Genomic DNA, 22182 nt, shown 5'->3' with positions numbered 1-22182 from the left:
TGATTCGGCAGGCGTTTATCGGCGGATCAGCTTATCTACCGGGTGTAACGGAGATACGCGCGGAGCGACGGCGCGTTTCCTGCTGGCGTGTTTCCCGTTAAGGCGATAACCTTAATCGCTGACCGAGCACAGAATCCTCGTAGATCTAGAACCGCGGGGGAGACACGCGAGCTTGACGAGCTTGGGATTCCAGAAATTAACTTGAAATTAATTTGCAACGATACGTACAATGATGTACTCCGAACGACGTGGGACCGCCGCGTCAACGAGCTTACGTAAGATCGAATCGCGACGATGATCTTTAACGTTTCGCCAATTGAACGAGTGGTCCTATTTCGGCGTGCACGTTACGTCAGCGGCAGTGCCGTCGACGTTTCTCGTATGGTTAATTCTACTCGTTAGAAAAAAAAAAAAAAAAGAGAAAAATTCGCGCGACACATTCTCTCGCCTCGTTTGACGCGCGTAAATTATACCCAGCGCTCTCGTCTCGCTCGCGTCTTGATTAATTCTTCGAATGCCGCATTAAGCCGCGAGAGTTCGCGACATGAAAAATCGCGCCGTTCGCCGTTTCTGAAGACGCAAGATTCGTTCATTTTAGCCGTATTTTCTCGAAAATAATCACAAACAATTGGACGATTTAGAGCTCTGATTCAAAAATTTTCTAAAGCTCTTCGATTAGCACATTTATTTGTATTTTACGATAGAAAATTTAACTCAAATTTCAGTCTTGAAATTAGACAAAGATTCATTTCATTTACCTTTGACAGATTCCTGTGCGAATGTGTTGCGAATTTTTTATCATTAGAGATCTCGATTTTACTGCCTGTAAATGATTTGATAGTTAATCGCGGATATAATTGTGAAGTTAAAATTTTTCTAGCATTTTGAAATTAAAATATCCGGCGCTATTTTTAATTTTATACACAAAACTGTATAAAAATTGTATAATTAGAGTAATCGTTTTATAATTGTTCTACAAATTACAATTTTGAAAACAAGTTGTTTCTGGTACATACTTTCATGAAACACTGGAAAATGGTCGCTGAATCTTAATCTCCATCGATATAATATCATACAATGTTATGTATTAATAATCACTCGTTAATCTCTCTCTCTCTCCCTTTCTACTTAACAAAATTTAATACGATCCACTATCTATTTCATTGTGCGCGATAATTTCGCTATCTTTTGGTAGACATCGTATGAAATAAAATTAAATGTGGCTCGACCTGTATTAATCTGTAATATTCTAATCATACTTATCAAAATATCAGACCAAATGATATCCCCGGGCGATAATTGGTTTCCTCTTCGCAACAGATAATCCGCGGATTGATGCGTTTGCGATCGCGTTACGTAAATTGTTGCCGACCGCGATGTCAGACACCTCGTTCCTAAGTGCAAAACATGGTACAGCTAAAGATTAGAAAGCAGCAAAGATACAATCTTGTACAGGTTATGAGCATTGATTTCGAGGATTTACCAGGGAAAGCAGCGAGAATAGGGGTATCATTAAAAAATTACATCCATTTTGAACGATATACACGTATATTATTCATTAATATTAATGTAAGAAAAGCAATTTCAAAATGCATTTGAAGTTTAGACGGCGAGAAAGACACGCTTAATGATATTAATATCTAAAAACAGAAATTAATAATGCCTCGTTACAAGGATTAAAGATAAACGTAATGTATCGCAAACAACTTCTGAGAAATTTTTCTTAGAGAAATATTTATTACTCATATTTTGACTGTGAAAAGAAAAAAATGGATATTATATCCATCGTGTGATTTAAAAGATAATTATTACGTTATAAGAATGAGCACTTTATTTTTATATGCATAACAAAGTTCATGTTTTGTGACGCGATCCCATTTTAACGTCATAATTAATATTTTTCTTTGTATATAAAATATTCGCCGAGAAAACAAAAGATCGGCTGCGGCATAAAAAGACAATATAAAAAGGCCTACAGAGAGAGGAGTCCGCGAGTATACACACTCTACCTGCGTTTGATATATCGGCTTCGGTGGCCGGATAGATGGATTACAATCATTCCGGCAGCTGGGGTGGTCAAATACCGTGACCATGCGTGCTTCAAACGTATCCTCGTACACGCACACGTATACGACATATACGACGCACTTTCGAGTACACACGTGGCGCCCGTGCGTGCACGGGCAGTGCTGCGTGCAACGCGCTGCAAGGACGTGTTTTCATGTGTCGGAATATGAGAGAGATGCGTGCGCGGCGTGAAAATTTTAGATCATAAACTTGGACGTTTTCTTCTTTTTTCGATTTTGCGAACTCGTACCTGGTTTAAGATCTATTACGTTTATCAAACCATTGCTCTTGTTATCGAGATCTAGGTAGAATAATGAAACTTTTAATTAACGCTCTGAAATGCCACACCCATATCTTTTCGGTTTCTATATGATTACTACTATGCTCAAATTCCCACGCCGCTCTGTCTATTGTTATGACAATTGATATGCATGTTTGTTTTTTCGACGACATAATTTAAATAACCACAGTAGAAATTATAAAAGTTGGAGTCAAATTTTTTTTCTACATCCTGTAATTACAACCGACCTGTCTTTGCGTTCTGGAGGAGTAAACTACAGAGATGAGTCTTCGTATGTTAATACCATGACTAAGTAAAGCCTATCTCGAAGTAACAGTATTATGGGATTATATTTTTAGTTTTTCTGACTTCTCTTAAGTATGCCTATAGATTACGCATTTTTCAGAATTTCTGTACTTTCGTATATAGATTGTATACAAATATACTCTTCCGTTTTAAAATAATCCATTTTATATATCTTTTAAACTTGTAATGTAATGATTACGAATATAATATAATGTATTTCTTTACGAGACAGTTCACACATGCGACGAAATATAAATAAAATAAGAACAATTCGCATTTGTGCGCAAAAAATATTTATACATGAATAAAAAAAACATTATTATTTTTATTATTGGTCTATAAAGTTACAATATATTGTATATCAGCACATACATACGTGACGATTCTTTTGTCTTTTTACAATGATTAAGATGTCGAAAGAAGGGATATTTCTCTTTATAATGAATGTATGTTAATTTAACGATTGCGATGACTTACATAAATATGAAATTTCTAAATTATGCCATTTCTCAGCAGTAATTTTTCGATAGCCATCGTCAGCCAAAGGCAGCCACGGATCGAGAGATGCATCGGTCAATGGAGACATGCGGTCTTATTCCGCTGAATGCCAGAACATGAACATGGTCGTGGCACAGGAAGAAGGCAGGGGCACATCCGTATCGTGGTCAGAACCCGTGACCCCCCGATACGTACACGTGTAAACGTACGCGCCGCTCGTCCACACAGCACACACGCGAGCCGCGGCTTTGCCAAGGATTATCCCCCGCCCTTCGTCGTCCCGGGTTTTCGTTGTGAGATCGTGAAGCGAAATATACAGCGTGTCGGATTCGTGTCTGAATTTGGCTCGCGATTTTTAAATACGGAAAGTCGAGTTCGAACAATATTATTTCTTCTCTAAGCGAATGTATCGGTAATTATACATCTGATAAAGTTTGTTCTCAGTCCTCTATATAAGCTGTATTAATGTGTACTTTAACATTTATAAATATCAGTTCTACATTTGTTAATCTGAAATAATATAGTAGTGGAAGGGAAGATTCAGAAAAGAATTCATGTAAAAGGAAGAAAAAAATAAAGAATTCTTCTTTTGATTATAAATTGAAAATTTTTCGCGTTCACTTTTATTATTTCTTAAATACAACGTAAAATGACGCCTTGTTTACTTATTTTAGGTACCTAAGAGATAATCGCGCGTTACACGTAAAACGACCAGCCGCTTTGAGATGCGAAAGAATGTGCCAAATTGATGACGAGGAATTAGCGGACTGAAAGCGCGTTTAGAGCGAAGGAGAGACAGAGAGAGAGAGGTGCAAGAAGCGGTAGGGTGGCCAATTGGCTGTGTAATGTCAGAAAGGGGTTGCTTCTCGCCCCTCGCACTCGTTGACACCGAATATAGACGCTGCGTTATTTTTATAAGTTCGGCAGACCGAATGCCGAAAACGATATCGGCAGGCTAATCCACGACATAAACCATCTTATCGAAATTTTATATATCACACATATCAAGCTTACATGCTTTAATAAAAATATAATTTTTAATCGTGTTAGCATCTGTTGTATTATTTGCAATCTGTCCTATATATTAAATATATTTCTATTATGATGTTTTTTTGACATATTTATTAACGGTTATAAAATTAATCTAATTGATAACGCAATGATAAGTTCTGGTCTTACATAATAGGATCATTTTCTCAACCAGGTTTTAAACTTGTTATAATTTCAGAAATTTATCTGCAAAAAAACCGTTGGAAAATTATAAAATATATTAGTCTCAATTCTACTTTCTCTATTTATTATTCTTTATATTATTTTATAAAAAAATTCTTTTTTAAATTGCATTTCTTTTATATTCAATTGTATTCTTTTTTTGTATTTCTATGTATTTCTTCAATGGATATTATTTAAAAAAATGAAAGTTTTTATATCTATACTTTTATATACTTATAGCTTGTATACTTTGAAAATTCTTACTATTACGTATAATCTGTTAAAAATTTCATGATGAACTTCTCAGGTAGCCTTTAGAAAAAAATAATATATAATTATACGCATGATTGATAGCGAATTATTCATCATTTCATCAAAGGATTACCTGTACTTGATCCGTCTTCGTGTTAGCAGCCATCCATGCCTCTACGAAGGTGTCCATTGCGCTCTGAAAATCCATTCCCTTCTGGGGCCCTCAATAATTCTCTTGAACTTCGCAAGTCGCCGCCATTCGTGACATATCGCGTTGTTCTCGAATTCTCACAAATTCTCTCTTACTGTCAATTCTCTCTCCGATATTTATTAATCAATAACTAAAAACGATTGAAAAGCATACGGCAAGCTTCTAAATAAACTGTCGATTATCCTTGTTTTTTAAAATAGTTTTACGTCACTACGAGAGCACCGATGTCTATACGATAATTGTCGATGATCGCGCGATGTGACATAAAATTTTTTGTTCACGATTATAATCACAGACATGTAGAGACGTGTATGAAATGTCCGCTTATTTATATAACAGTTTCTACCATTGATAGTTCTTAATTTCTAGCTACTGAATACTAATGATTAACGTGGGAATAATCATTTTTCTTATATCGAAACAATTTATGCGCCTACGATCTGTTCTAAGTTCTATTTGGTATAGCATGAAACGTTAGATACGATTAAACTGCGCGTACTTCTGACTAGAGTGCGGAAAATCACACACGTGCCACGTAACTCATTACGATAAGTATCGCCCGAAGTAAATAGAGCGATCTATAGTTTCGTCCCGTTTTCCGATCACTGATCGCTACGTCCGTTCGTCCGTTCTTCCGTTCGTCTGTCCGTCCGTCCGTCCGTCCGTTTAAAATGTCACGCACACCGTTCTCAACACTGGCAACCAGAGTTTGTCATCGATCACAAAATCAAACATCGGTTAATTTTTTTTTTTTTTTTTTTTTTTTTTTCTTAAAGTCAAACGCGCGTTCTCTCCCGGCGCTCGCGGATCAACACCAACCGTCGGAATCGAACATGTGCGTGGCCGAAAATATCGGAATGGATTTGTAAAGAGTTCTCGAATCAAGTTCGGATCACACGATCACGTTTCACATCGCCGTCTCTCTCCCTCCTCCCGTACTCGCTCCTACGGAGATCGGCGAGAGAGCAGAGGACGAGCTGTCATTCGCGCCGCCGAGGACGAGCGCGACACACGTTCGCAGGCAACGGCGTTCGAGCCGCGACTGTGCGCGTCGTAGCGTCGCGGCGCTCGATCTACTGCCCCTACGCCCTACCGTGTCGCGAGCGCGCTGTCGGTATCAACCCCACCACGCGCCGTATCGCGGCCGCCGCCGCCGCCACCACTCCCGCTCATCACCACCACCACCACTATCAGCACCACCAACACCTACCGCGACATCGTCGCGTCTACCGATTCTCTGGTCCTCACTTGGCTGCTGCTGGTTCACCCTCTCGTCGACTCCTCGCCGGAACCCACCTTCGTCGTCCTCCGCATCTCCCTCTTATCCTCCCCTGATTCCGAAACTTGCTCGCTCCGGATAAGGCGTCGTCTCCTCCTCGCGTTCGCGTTCGCGTTCGTCTCGTTAAATTCCTTCTTTAGTATTTTTTTTTTTTTTCCGATCACACAGTCTGACTGGCTTTTTATTTTTTTAATATCGCCGCGTGACATGTTTAGCCGAATCATGTCTCAATGTGTTTGTTTTGCGGCCTTGTGTCGCCGCCGAAATCAGCGGTAACTTTTTTTCTCGAAAATTTGTAACAATTTCTTTATTCTTTGAAAGTTCTATTTTATATTTGTAGAATATATATAATACATATTTGCTCTCGTCTCCATCATCGATTCTCTGCTTCTCGTTCATTTTAGAAACTCGTCGCTCATATCCATACTTCTTCCTCGCGCCACAGAAGATCCGTTCTCTCATCCTACACCTATCTCCCGTCCTCCCGTCCTTTGGAAATCCTTCTTCCTCCGTCGAACTCGATTCCCCACTCTCGTCGAACCCCCACCACAAAATCGTATTCCGGGGGTGTGTCTACAGATAAGATGCACGTACACCTTTGCAGCTGTTCACCTGCAACACGCTCACTGCGACGGATTCGCGACTGCCGATGACCGAGCTTGTATGCACAAGTATCAAGCGATATCCATGCCATCGCATCGATCTCTTGCGGTCTCGATTGCAAAGCATCCCATTGGAACAAATCTTTGTAAATGTGTAACAGAAATTTATATCATACAAATTCGCGCGCGCGAAAGAATTTTATCATTATTTAGATTAGTGGATTACGTTTAATAGGAACGTGCAATGATATTAATCTCCAAATACTAAATCCGTATTTAATATCGAATATTATACTAGGGTATTATTTGTGAGATATTTTCAAATAAAATCTTTTAAAAATGCATTCATCATTCTTTCCATTTTTTCTTGAGCGATATTTTCTGTATATACATGTATATTGTTGATACATCTCTAACAATAAGATAATAAAGAATATTAAAAAACTGTATAAAATATGTAGTGTAAAGTACGAAATAACTTAATATGCGTCAATAATAATTACTTATAACGTTTGAACACGCGATAAGAAGCAACATATGTATATCTGGATTAGAAACTGTTTTGGTAAGATTATTTTTTCACCTTATAAAATAAAACCAATCAAGATCCAAAACCTTAAGTTCTCACTTATCGATAAGCAAATAGATTATAATATGAAAAAAAAACTGTTCTTACATTTATTGTGTCAGAAAGATAGTTTGTAACTGACAAGTGATTTTAAATCGAAACTTGAGATATATGTTTAAAGCAGGAAAGAAATAAAGATATACAATAAAAATATAAAAAAAAGATTAACACACACATATCATATCGCACACAATTTAAAAACTCAAATGTGCAAAATTCATATTTATAATTTTTTGTAATGTAATTTTTCTATCCGTTTTTTTAATTATCGAAAATGGGTTCTAGATTAAAGTAACAGTAATTAATATAGAAACAGCTTTCTCTCGATATATGTGCGGTTCCCCTTCACGCTATTAAAATGGATCGTTCGAATCTCGGAGAATTTCAAAGGGAATATTTACAATACATACATGAGATATATGCGTACATACGTATTCGTAGATTCATGTAAATGTTACAGTCGGATTAGACGATTTCTCGGAATTAATTTCCATAGACGACGAATAAGTAATATCGTTACCGATCCTTGCTAGTATCCATGAATTTTCGGTGCTTCGCGAGCGACGTCCTTTCCCCGATTACATCCTTCTACATTTATGTGTGCGTGTGTGTGCGCGCGCGCGCGCACACACACACACACTCACACACACACACACACAGATGTTTTCATAATGCACATGTATGATTTCACTTCGTCAGATGTGATATGAAACAAAGCTCGTGCTCGTAAATAAAAGCGCGTTATTATCGTCTGATAATCCGCTAGAATTAAATTCACAATTCAACCGAATTAAATATCTGGATATTTTATCGAAGGATTAACAACGAAATGAAGTATTTTGGCGCTGTAACTGGAAATACCAACGAGGATCGGCAGATAATACGTCGATTACGTAATCAGTGGGAAAATTTTTCCGCCAACTTCTTATCGACGATGTTACCTAATCGCTTCTCACTTGATGGAAATTTGTTCGATTTGATGAACTTTTGTCACTTTTTTTTCTATTTCCCGAGTGTTTATTAAAGATGAGATGTGATAAGAAAGTGCCAGCGATAAATTATAAACTATCGATTTTCAGAGAAGCTAGACAATCGTAATAATTTGATACATTATGATACATAAAATAATTTGATACATTATGATACGTAAAATATTTTAACAATATATATAACAAAGTTTTCTGTTCAAATTTTATTTGTTACAAATAATTTTTATGCCAATATTTATCTTCATCATTTTAGTAACATCAAATTAATATAAAAAGCGATTTACTTCTATATTGATTCGGCATAAAAATAAAATATAATACGATTATTATAGTATATGACTTATAATAATTAGCTCCGATAGCGTTCAATTGGTAGACTGGATAATCCTAAGATTAGACCAAGTGTTTAAAAGATAATGCCTTATCCAGCAGATACGTGTTAGTCGATATTGCCTTTACGTAACAGAATTACTACGTTAATATTTTGTCGTAAAAATTAGTTAATTATGATTAAAGACAAAACGAGAAATGGTTTACGATAGCACACATTAGGTAGACAAAAAAACAATACAAAGAATAACAATGTAATTTCAAACTGTTGAATATTTTTCAATTTAATTAATTAAATATTCTCAAATAAAATGTTTTTTTTTTTAAAGACACAACAGCGTATTTAAAACTCAATAACAAAATATAAAATTGTTTTCATTAACATATCTACAGACTTAGTATGACACATGCTTGCTGTGCTTGCTTCCACGCGTATCGTCAGAAGCCGTGTAAATCTTTAGACAAATTTGTCTTGACAGTACAAGAGTTTCTAGCAGGAGATTTCGTTCGCCGATACAGCATTTTACACTCGCCAAATCCGATCGCATTATTTCGCGGGGATAGACGGTAACTAGAGGCGTCATAAAACGCATCTGCATCTTATCCGACTATCAAGTCTTAATCCATTCTGATCCGTTCTGCTGTAATCTGACAATGAGTTCTATCAAATATTAAAAGAAATCTTGAAAAACATTGTCAACATTTTATTTAATCCAGTGCTCTCAAAATTCTTTTAAAACTTTGTGAATATAATATATACATATAATATGATTAAGATAAAATTTCATGATTCTCATTTCATGATTTTTACTTATTACTTTAACTTCAATTAAATATATAAGTATAAAGGGAGTATAACAATCTCATTTATTAATACGATCAAAGCTACCCATGTTTAGGAATTAACTGGAATACTGGGAATACGATTCATCGCTATCTAGGCTACATTAAGCGCTTCGTTAGTTACTCGTTCCCATTGAATGTTACTCCGATCATCGTACCCGTCGTCTAATCCCGCATCACTGATTACGGCACCGAAGCCAATAAAGCATCGCAATCAAAAGCTTCGTCTCAAACTTCCCCGTCCGATGCACTCTTCGTTTGCGTCGACCGTTCCGGCATCAACTATATACCTTTCACGTATACTGTAACACATGCGCGCGTACAGCCTCCTCTCCCGAGGGAGAAAGACGCGGGGTGAGGAAACACGACAGTGGGGTAACGATTGCATCCGCGGATGCCTATGATGCAATCTGTGTGCAAAGCGGTCTGAAGTTGCAACTCCTACAACGGAGGACCGCGGCATGGGTGGATACCGAACGGGTGGATCGGTGGAAAGGGGAAAATAGGCAACAGGGGGGTGGAAAAGGGAGATCGGGGGGAGAGAGGAAAAGGAAAGAGGGCTGGGAGAGGGGGAGGGAGAGGAGGGGGGAGGGATTCGAAGAACGCGCGCGTCCTAGGTCGTGTCTGGGGGCGAAGAGACGCGGGGAGAGGATGGTTACCGCGTTATCGGATGCGGTGGCCCTTGACAAGGGTGGTTTGCCGGGGTCGGTACAGAACGCCGGATGGCGAAAGCTCTGGTACCCTGGGCGTGCACCGCGGAGCTTGCGGGCGGAGCTTGCGCGATTCTGCCCATCCTGGAACGAGTAGCTTTCGCGTCGAACCACGAAGCCGGCGCGCTCGTCCTACGTCCAGGACGGCGTATCTCTCTATCCCCCTCCCCCACTTTGGATGCCTTCTCTGGTCGAGCTGCCTCCCTCTCTCTTTCTCTCTCTCTCTCTCTCTCTCTCTCTCTCTCTCTCTCTCTTTCCGGTGCTTTTTCGAGGTAAGAGGGCGAGTCTCGCCACCTTACGGTCACACGGATGTCTCACACTTTCACGAAACGTGTACGTGTTTATCCATAGTGTATGGGAGATGGTTGAGCACAGGGGAAGAAAGGAGAAGATAGTGAACGGGAGAGGGAAATGGTCGAGGTTCTAGCTGGCTCGCTATACGAGAAAAGCTCGGTTTTCTCCGAGAGGGGCGATAAATGCGAGAACGTCGGGAGAAGGCTAAGAAGAGCGCGGGAGAGGGACAACTAAGGCGAGAGTAACGTATGCCCCGGAGCTAATTTGCCGGAGCTTACCCGAGAAATTACGAGCATCCCGCGCGATGCATCCGAATATCTTCGTCTGTCCATCCAATAGTCCGGTGATGCCCGGCTAGAGTTAAAGAAAGCAACCGTCCATTTTTAGATTTGGGCTAAAAAATGCAATAATGTGATTTTGGAAAAAAAATGGTTTTTTAAGCTAATATGTTAGAAGCATTCATGCACAGATTTGATATTATATGTACGTATGTATTATATACAACATACTATACGTGTTTTGGTTATTTAATAAATTTTTTAAAATTGAACAAGGTAACCTTGTTAGTGTCATATATTCTCTCTGTAATTCTTACTTTTCAAATCTAACAAAGATTATATAAGATTTAGAACTTATTTCACCATTTAAATTTCATAGACATTTTAGACATTTGTATTTTAATACATGAAAAAGAATTTCATATTGCTCTAAATTATTATTTTAAAATTTAAATATTTCAGACACTGAAGAATTTTTTTTCGAGTATAGTTACCAATACAAAGCATCCTGTATATCGGCAGTCGTTACTGTAAAGTACATCCACATCTCAGTAAAATAATGCGCGTCACTGCACAGGAGAAACATCTCATGATATTTTCTTGGTGGCATTAAGAATATCTTGTTCGTATACTTCGTTGAAAGAGATATACGGAAACATATAATCATTTAAAATTTTAAAAACCACGTTATATCGATCATCATAGACTATAACCAATACATTATTATATCATAATTATGCAAGAATCAATAAAATAAATTAGACTTTTTTATCAGTAATATAGATTTGTACATGTCAGATTTGTCAAATTATTAGCGGTTTCGAAAGCGATCGATTATACTGCTTGACGAAAGATTATTTCATTTATATCATTTATGTTATGAGTTTGATAAGTTAAAACTTGTGCATATATATATATATGTGGACAAAGAATTTCTTCTAGAAATAACTAATTTCATATAAAAAGGTATATTCTAATATATTAACATATTAATCACAATCAATGAAAATATTACCTGTAAAATGCAATCATATTGTCAGAAATAAAGTAGGATCGATATTATTATCATTTGTGTAAGCAAATAAAATAAAGAGATAGTCTACTAAAATAAAAATATACAATAAAAATTAAAATAATATACACACACACAGTTACGTATTGCTTTCTTTCTTCAAAATAATTTACAAATCCTATCCTTTTAAGATATTTTAATTTTTAATAAAATTAGGTGTGTATTATAAAAAAAGTTGCAAACATAAATTATATAAATAACGTAAAGATTACAAAATAACCCATAAAAAAATACTCGATCAAGTAGAATAATTATTTGCAATATGATTATTTATTTTGCAATTTGCTTACTCAGTCACTTCTCTCGATTGATTAGCGATATACCCGCAATAAAAGAGACTTGCGTCCCGAATTTGAATTTCATGGCGCGCCTCTTCTCGATGGGTGTCTCTCCCGACGCCTAATAATAAAGAGATACTTTGTACGCGCAGAAGTACGAGGGTAAGAGATATGTATTCTCGTCGGCGAGAGGTACTGCCTCGCGATATCTGTCGCGCCGAATCTGCGCCGAGCATGTGGTCTGGCGGCGTTAAGATACAAATTGAAAACCATTTAGCAAATCTCCCCGTCGTTCCAAGTGTTAATAAATTCAGGTTTACGAGGGTCGGAGGGTTACGTGTTATGGATCCGCGCGCGCGCGCCGAGAAGCGCGGCGCGACTTAACTTGCATAAAGGCGGCCGCGCGCGTATCTACGATTTCTCTACGTATGGCATCCTCCCTGCGGAATATTCCGAGGCATCGGAACGGATCTTTTTATCGCTCGATCGAGCGGAAACTCGCGTGCGGAATATACGGCCGTGTAATTTGCTGAACCGAAGGTAACGTGCGCGCGGAGGAACGTTAATAAAGGCACGATGGAGAGGTGAAATTTCGAAGTAAGGATAGACGTGCTTTATACGTCGCTTCTGCGACGCGTTTTTATTTATATTTTTTCCACAAATCGATTCTGTGATAGGAAAAATTGTGACAAGTGAAGATTATTATAAAACAGATGTAACAATAATATACTTTCTAATCGCAAAATTATTTAATAAATGTTATAAAAAAAAAATGTTAATTTAGTTGTATATTTTTCTCTGAAAAATCGTATTTGTTTCTAATAATTACTATGATATTAAGCGTGATGAAAACGATAATACAATAAGTGCGTTTGTTATAGGGCTGCCATCCGTCCGGTTTTCCCGGGATTTGTCCTAGTTTTTCAAGCGTCTGGAGACGTCCGGGGGGATTTTTTAAAGTTCCGGGTTTCAAGCGTCTGGTAATATTTAATTTTGTTATTGATTGGTAAATATTAGAATATGTTCCTATTATATTAATTAATATGATTGTAATTGTATAACATTTTTTTATTAAATACCAATAGTTTATTTGTAAAAATGACCAAAGTATATAAAAGTTAATAAACTTCTTTTTGTGTATTTTTAAACCTCAATTTATAATTTTTGTAATTTTTGAAATTTCTTCTTTTTAAAAATCTAAATAGAAGATTCCTCTAGTTTGATCATTTTAATAGTTTCAATAACTTTATATTACGAATTATAAGCGTCCGGATTTTAGTCGGAAAAATCCACGGTTTTAAACCTTTTAGTTCTGGGTTAGTAATATTACAGATGGCAGCCCTAGTTTGTTATATCTTTTAAAGTAATATCTCAAAGTTGTACGGCCACAAAGGATCGTTACGTCGCGACGGACGGCAGACGAAATTTACGCAAATGCTACGCTCTCCCGGAAAAGTCGATCGGCTCGCAATCAGCTTTCCGGCCAGCCGGCTGTTTTATCTCCCTCGGTTCCGGGCTGCGAACGATACAGAATTTAATATAGCTTCTACGTTCAATAAACTCCGCGGCAGCGGCAGCGCACGTGTGCGTTGTACATACACGTCGCGTCTCGTGTCACGCTAAATTCTAACTCATCGTAGGAGAGTTGTACGCCGTAATCCCCCGTGTTACTGCTTCCACGCGAGTCCTTTGAGGGTGAAAACGTTACCGAGAGAGCAAAGGGCCGGCCGCTCGCGAGCGAGACGAAGAAGAAGGCTATCGAGGCACGGTCGTAGTTTGCGGGAAATCTGTACATATAATACGACGTAATAGGAAAGAGGAGATTTCAGTCGGTATAAAACTGGGAGGGAAGGGGAGAGTGAACATGGGGTAGCGGAACCAGGGAGGTATTATCTGCGACGAGGGCATACATATATGGGCGAACGTAAAGTTGGGAGGAGGACTTGCAGAGGATAGGCAAGCGACTCAAAGGCAAATATGAAGTTTGGAAATTTGGATTATAGGACCTTCTCTCGTATACCAGAACGAAGGGATACGGAAGGGGATGGTCCGTCGATGTCCCTTTAGAATCCTCGCGAAGAGGGAAGTGGGAGGAAGTAATCACGTGTGGATGCTTTTGGCGACCGACATCAAGCTACTTACATTAGACAACGATCGAGGTTCGAGGTAATTCGCGAGGATTGCCTAGATCATGTACTATATAGATGCTTTTTGATAAATTTTAGATAATAATTTTGAGGAGGAAAAATTAAACTATAGACTGTCAAATTATATGCAAAGAAATTATTTTCAGAATTCAAATTTTAATTATCAATCCTAGTAATTGCAATTCTCGATCGCTATTGATGGTAAACATAGAAATTTTAGTTCCGTAGACAGATTCTAGATAGGGATTATCAACAGAGACAGAATAGAGGGACGAACATGTGAATAAGTAATAGTATTTCTCTACTTTTATCTCGAGAAATCTGAATTATTACTCGTGAAATTATCTTCTACTACAATTGTAACTTGTAAAATTTATAATGTTATGATAATGGAAGAGCATGGTTGCGTGTAGTATCCTCTAATGAATTATTCACTGTTTGCTTTGCTTTAAAAAAAAAAGGCTACTTAATATACATAATTTACAATTATAACTAAATATAACGAAATCTGATGAGAATAAAAATCTTAATAAACTATTTTATGTCTAAAAAGAGAGGAAAGATTCGACACGTGAATAACAGAAAAATTAGTATATTCTTTTCTGTTGAGATGCATCAGAAACAATTGAATTGGCGAGATGTAAGGTGTAAAAAGGGTGGAATAAATTCTGCTCGGGGAGAACGGGCTTGCGGGAAACGTGACGATCGCTTATCTCCGCCACCGAGTGATTCAAATTCGAGAAGATAATGTGTCGGCATACTATATACCTTCCTTCCCACACCGCGTAGTTACGTAAGTTGAAGCGCAGCCATCCTTCCCGGCCCTTCTTACCCCTTTCAGTCCGCGTGGACGTAAGGCAACGTAGGCGTGGGCTCCGCGGGCGCGAGCCCCTGTACACCACTCGACAGTGGGATGCGTTATATATCACGGGAGAAAACTTCCAGCATAGATAACCTACTTGAGGAGTTAGCCCGCGTACATGCAAATTTCTGAATTATTATGCCGCGCCGAGTACATTATGCGAGCTACCGCGCGCCCTCCGTCGCGTTGCCTCTTTCCGACTCCCTCCCCCTTCTCACCCTTCCCGCTCTCTTGCCCCCTCATTTCACCCTGTCTCGCGCCGGTTCACAACGAGACGTCGCTGCAGTTATCTACCCCCGCCCACCTATCCTCGCCAATTGCACTTTGCAATTAATCTCCGATACCGCACGTGCGCCGGAATAAGAAGAGAAAACGGGAGGAGGAAGAGGAAAGGGGCAAGGGAACCGGCAAACTTAGAACCGGAAGTTGGCGAACGCGGCTTGCGCGTCTTTACGCTTTGCGATACTCGTAAAGTCAATTTCAAACGAAAATATCATTTTAATCGAGAAAAAAGAATCTAGCAAGTAAACGATTTAATTTATAAACATAATTATGTAAATGTAGTAATTAAGAGTTAACAAAGTGTATTATGTCTCTGGTGTAGCAGATCGTATAATAATTACATTACTTATATGCATATGCGATCATTTTGTGCGCTGCGTTTTATATATTATAAATTTAAATAAATTACATGCAAATGAAAATAAGCAAAAAGATTTTTATTTTTAGCGTGACATATTATTAGCTTATTGTCCCACGAACGAGGCTCGCCTGACCTAGCACTTTTTCAGAGCGTGTAATCTAATTATAATATTGCAGCGATGAAAAGGGCCACGAAGAGGAGAAAAATTTATTCGGCCGAAGCGCGCAGTTAATCGAATTTGCTGGACAGATTTTCCGATATCGTAATGTGCAGGGCGCGTCATCGCAAAGGCGCATTCGAGAAAGGGTAGTAAAGGGTTAGGTAAGAAGCGAAGCTCTCCGGAAGAAAAGACTCTCCACGTAACACTTTCTCCGATTAATTGCGTTAATTGTCCCGGGGTAATATCAGTCAGCAATTAAGGCTGCGACGGCTAATTAAGTTCGGAACGGAGTCATCGGTCCGAGCAGCACTAACTCCCACCCTCCTGTAACTCTTCACCCTTTGTCCCTCTATCTGTCTACGTGTCGTTCTATCGTCCTCCGTCGTTCGCGATAGCGCACAAAGCTGCGGACTAACTGAATTTTCTTGAGCAGTCACAGGCGTCCATCAAAGATCCCGGCGATGGAAGGGCTCTCGTAAGGGCCTTCGGAGGGTATGTCGTATAACCCGCTTGCATCCTTTCCGCGACAATTAGACAGGGCCGTAATCGATTCTTCGTGGAATGTCAACCGCGAACGAAAAAGAAATTCGCAACGTTTGCAAACGCATACGCGAGCTTTTTTCCTAATAAAAAAACACACATACACATCAATCTGCCGTAAATACCGACGTTTACACAACATTTTCAGCGTCGCTACTCGCAGAGATGTGACATCAAAAGACTATAACGCAATTGTTCGAGACGCGCGTTGCAAGACGCGAAGGAAAAAGGGTAGGGAAATGAACGGAGGGAGGAAAAGGGCGCTCATCGGCGCGCAGCGTAGGATCGGCCCTGAGTATCCACCTATAGCTAAACGCATCTAGTCTGTATACTGGGTATACGCGATAAGTAATTCACTTAGACCTCTATTGAGTTAACCCTTGCTGCTGCCGTGCCTCCATTTAGCCTCTGAAACCCGCTGTGTTCCGCTGGTACTCCCAACCTGTCTCTCCCCCCCTCCCTCCCCCGGCTTCCTGCCTGCGTCTTCCATCGTGGGTTGTCGTTGGACGATATTAAAATTATCGAAGAGAACGTACGTATACTTTGAACACCCCTTACAGAGGGATACAGGTGCAACGCGAAGCTCATTGCGCCTTGTAATCGTGTTTCGTGGCGATTAGAAATTTCAGTATAAGAATATAATTCAGTAAATTAAAAGTAAACTTGGAAATTTGTACACGCAAATGCATTTTATACAAAAAGAAAAAAAAACAATGATTTTTTTAACTGTCAAATATAAAAAATTTAAATTGTAACGATTAATTTATGTTATTACATATTTTAACATGTTTATATTTATTATACATATTTATTATATTAATATATGTTGTATATTTATGTCATTATTACGTGTAATATTAATATAATTTCTTTAATAAAATATTAGAGTTTCTAATAACTTTCTTCCGAAAGCTTTTTATTTTTTTGCTACGATATAAACAACAATATACGCGAATTGTGTTCTCCAAATCTGTTTTTGCTGTCAATGCTTCAGAATTCGTTTTTAGATCTTGAAATTTTCCGCTTTGATAGTTTCCTTGGGCGAGGCGAACGATTGATATCCGCTCGATTACGTAGGGTGGAGAACAGACAGATGTGGAGGAGGGAGGGTAAAAGGTCAGGTCATATTGCGGATAGGCAAAGTAAGTATCTACCTCGTCGAAATGTCGGCGTAAGACCACTTAGAGCAAGGGTTCGTCTCTTTGGGAAAGCTTATGGTGGGCCCTCAAAGTGGCCATTACCAGCCGATGGTTGGCTCGTAGATGGTCAGTAAAATCGACGGCTAGCTCTTCCACGCTCTTCCCCTTCCTTTCCCCCTTCTCTGCTCTCGTTCCGCGCTCTTACTCACTTCCGGTTAACATTTCCCAGCGAACTTGTCCAATTAGGTGTGTCAAGAGGTATCGAATAATTATGGCGATTTATGGTGGCAACTATATGGTATGCTCTATGATGCTCGATATTCCGAAACTATCTATTTTCTCGGTTTTTCGCGAGATTCTGAACGACGTATCAAAGATTTAAACGACTTTACGCAAAAATTATTATTTATTTTCTCGAATGTTGATCGAATGAACGTCGTTGTACTTTTAAGAAACGAGCACAGATTTGATTCTCTTACCATGGTCTTTCACGATCCATTCGATGACAGTTTGGCGACGTGATATGTTCAATGGACAACGCATGTCACATCTTGTCGCGTAGGATCTACAAGGTCAAAACTCCGTTAACATACGCGAAGGGTTTGATAATTGACCTGTTACCTACTACGTATATGCGAACATTTGACAGTTACTCGATAGTTCTCGCCTACTAACGTCCTCTCTGTAAGCCTCGGGTGTTACAGTTGCTTCATAGTCGTCGCAGTAATAATGTTGTAGTCGTCTAGCTCTGTCATTGTTGTCAGAGTTTTGGTACTACTGCAAAATTGATGTTCGCGGAATTATGTCGCCGTCCGTTTGTTTATACAACTCAATGTAACTTCATATGCGTTGAATTGGCAATATTTCACATATTACGAAAATCCTCGATGATTATCTACAATTTTCTCGATAGATAAAGAGATAAAAATATTTCCTAAAAGTAATATAAATAATAGTATAGGATAAGAAGAAAAGAAACAGACGCGTGATCAATTTCTACAATTATAATAAAGTTTGAAAATAAAAAATAATAATTTGCGATGTAGCGTATGCAGGCTATCTTTGAAGAGAGAGAGAGAGAGAGAGAGAGAGAGAGAAAAAGAAAGAGAAACAAGGCAGTTTCTTCATTCGCCTGCCACTTCAATTACGAAACCGCGGAAAAACATCGCGGAACAAAATTAATACTGCGAGCTCATCGGAGCGGAGTTTTAAAAGGACGTCTGTAACGAAGAAGGGTATCGCTGGCCTCGCGGGCAGGACACGTTTAAAGAATTAAAGTATCTAATGCGAAAGAAAGATCTTCGAAGCTGCCGTTTGAAAGCGAAGCATTGTCTGCTTAAGCCCGGCATTCAGTGACCTTTCTGTCTCTCTCTGTCGCGCGACCTGTCTCTCTTCCTCCTCGGATATAAATTGCGAAAGGTAGGATATAGAACGGGGGAGGAATCGGTGGAGGGAGAAATAAGAAATTAAGAGAGAGTCTTAGGAGAGAATAAAGCTAAGAATTAAGGCGGCGGAGAGGCCACGGAGGAGAGGTGAGCAGGAGGAACGACGGGGAATAAGAAGGACAGGACGGGACGCGGAAGTAAAAGAGAGAACGCGAAATGAACTGAAACCACTGCTCGGGCGCTCGCTTTGGGGCTTAAGTCCTCGGAGGGATTCTTACTCGCGCGTCATTTAACAAAACAATTAGAAGTTAACCCCTTCCTGCGTCCGTCCTATTCTTTTCTTGCGAATCTACGTCCCAAAATTAAGGAGATTTTTTTAACCCCTTACAAAAAAGGCATTTTTATTTACGCGAGCTTACAATCCTTCCTTCCATAATTCTCGATCGATATGTTAATATATCGTAGATATTTTTCGTGTGTTAATCTGAAATATATATAGTATAACGTAAGGAGAGAGGACTTTCGGAACAATATGAAGATAAAGTTTTATGCGAACTTTACACGAACGGTTCGGGGCAGTAATATGCTAAGTTGTACGAAGCAAACTTTACGCGAACACTGAGAAGAGCCGTATATTATTAATGAGATTCAGTAGTCCTTTTCCTAGTTTTGAAACTTAATCCTCAGAGTACCATCCTTGAAAACAATATAAGAATATTTTATTTGGTTATAATCGCGTCTGATTTCTTAAAAAGTCAGACAATTTTTTTGTATACTTGTATAACATAATGCAATTTAACAAAGTGTGTAATTGAGATAATGGGGCGTGAGTCACACTTTGTTCGAATTTCTAAAAATAAATAGACTCGATAAATAAAGACGATCCAACAATTTTCAAAGATGTCAATCGGCGATATAAAAAAGTTTTTTTTTCCACTGACTGACTTCTGTATCATTCCGCGAGTTTCGCCTTTCAAGATAAATAAATAAAATTGTAGCATAAGGTAAAGACATCCGGCACCGCTACCCTCTCGCTGTGTGAGACCGCACGGGTGGAAACCACCCTCAATCTTATTGCCGACGGTCTCGTCGCCCCCGTTCATCCCTTCCGCTCGTCTTCGAGAATCGCGTTGAGGTTCAAGGAGACAAAATAAATATGCCATCCATGTTTCCCCGTTGCGGCCACCGTGAAATGTGCATAATCCTCAAACGAAGGCGCAGGAGGGGCGGTTTGAGGTCGGATGGAAGACCGGAGGAATCTCTTCGGGGGAGAGGTGAGCGAAAAGATTTCTACCAATTATCGACGGCGCGTCTTTTGATCTGCGTACACTGCCGCGACGCGTATGTTGATTCTTAAAACTCTTATTTCTATTTGAAAAACCCGCAGAGAGAAGGAAACTCCGACTGCCTACCCCATGCAGCCCCTTTCTACCCATCATCGCGGTTTCGATTCGCGATGGATATTTTACCAAAGAACGGTTATTTTTAGAGCGAAGAGAAGATGCTAGAGTACGTAAGATCCTCCAAAAAAAGTTCTTTCGTATATGTCTTTTTATCCCTCTCTTTCTTTCAAAAGTTTTTAAAACACATTATAAAAGAAAAGAAAATATTTTTTTATCTATTGTGAATTCACTGTCATGTCATGCGGCGAATGTTTCAGAGTATTTTTTACAAACAGATAAAGAAAATATCAGTTAATCAAGATGTATTATTTAAAAAAATTATTTACTACTCTGATGTATCAAAATATTTCTTTATAATAAATGAAAGAATATAATTATATTCAGTTCAATTAATCTGTTATAATATTTTTGATTCTATTTAACTAATCTGTTATAATATAACTTTTTACAAACTATTTTTAGGTAAAAAAATACTCTGGTATTAGATAGCAAATCCTTTTATGACTCTTAAAGTAAAAAAAAACATCTGTATAAAATATTTTTATAATTTTCTGATTGATACAAGTACAGAAAATGAACTCAGAGAGATTTTGCATTTATGCAATTATTGAAAAAATGATCAATGCTAATAATACTTTTCGTAACGGGTTATATATCTAAAAAAAAGTGCCGCGACTTTTATTAATAATGTCTCAAAGTGAACTCGCGCGCGTGGAAATCTTAGAAGTCGTAAAGACGATCGCGACGGAAGGCGACGCGAAAGGAACGATTCATCAAGATCTGCGATTCATAAAAGACTTCTAATCCCGAATCGCGACGGCGCTTTGCACCGATGGGTAGAGTTGGGGTCGCGGCAACTTCGAGTGGCCATTGTAATGTTAAGCGTCCATCCCCTTTTCCCATCCCCTACCCCTTCTCACTCCATGCCAACCACGCTCTTCTTACGACCAAGTCTGTTATCTCGGCGGCGCTTTCACAACGGAAACCTCAGCCGTTCTCCTCATTTTCCATGAACGAGAGACTAAAACAATGACGAAGAAACGTAAAGATCGCGCTATTGTTATTGCGGTTATTAGCTAATGAATAATTCGCGCAAAACCATTACCATCTATTAAGGTCGGAGGTTATTGCCGCGGCCGCTACTTAGTAGCATTCTCTTGCAACACAGTAGCCGTAATTAGTAATAAACCTATTGGAGAATAATCGAGTATGCAATTGCAATATTCGATTGTTCAAGTGCTACGTATATCACATAAGTTGTGGAAAATGAGATTTTCGTAAAAATTTCATTAATAAAAAAGATTAAAGATAATTATATAAAATGTATATACATATTAATATAAAAAATTATTAAATTGCAAGAAATAGAAATAACGTACAAAAAATGGCAAAATAATAATATGAAAACATATATTAATATAAATTTTTTAATAATTGAATTTTTTTAATGTCAAATTTTTTACTTGAATAACTTTAGGCGAATTATTATATCGACATTAATCACTTATCAAACCTCGAAAAATGCTATAGCCGAACGGGTCACGAAGGTCAACGAAGAGGAGACAAACCCCATGCGACGGATTGTTCATGCGAAAGCCACCGGGCTTTTTAATCGATGTCACCCCGTTCGTCGGTCCAGTCCAGATTAATTTCATCATGAATGTTAGCCCAACACTCGAGATCCAACCGCGAGCAAACACCCTTCAACGCGCTCTATTAACAGTTTAAAGCGTATTACAGTCGCGTCGTCCGACTGCGCTTCGTACGCACGATC

At 38.7% G+C, this 22182-nt stretch overlaps 1 protein-coding gene across 2 annotated transcripts in view; it reads right to left on the bottom strand.

The window, feature by feature from the left end:
- Positions 1–5912, bottom strand: part of Dve (SATB1_N and homeodomain domain-containing protein dve) — a 49798-nt gene extending 43886 nt beyond the window's left edge. Inside the window, exon 1 of one of the 2 annotated variants that reach the window (XM_072911310.1) lies at positions 4749–5912. In XM_072911310.1, coding sequence (XP_072767411.1) covers positions 4749–4823 — 75 coding nt within the window. In that variant the 5' untranslated portion in view covers positions 4824–5912. The remainder of the gene's footprint in view (positions 1–4748) is intronic. The other variant, XM_072911309.1, reaches the window with a different exon arrangement.
- Between the last annotated feature and the right edge of the window lie 16270 nt (positions 5913–22182).

The sequence above is a fragment of the Anoplolepis gracilipes genome, chromosome 2 (assembly GCF_047496725.1).
Source record: "Anoplolepis gracilipes chromosome 2, ASM4749672v1, whole genome shotgun sequence".
In the NCBI taxonomy this organism is placed as follows: domain Eukaryota; kingdom Metazoa; phylum Arthropoda; class Insecta; order Hymenoptera; family Formicidae; genus Anoplolepis; species Anoplolepis gracilipes.
This window is presented reverse-complemented; position numbering and strand designations above follow the sequence as displayed.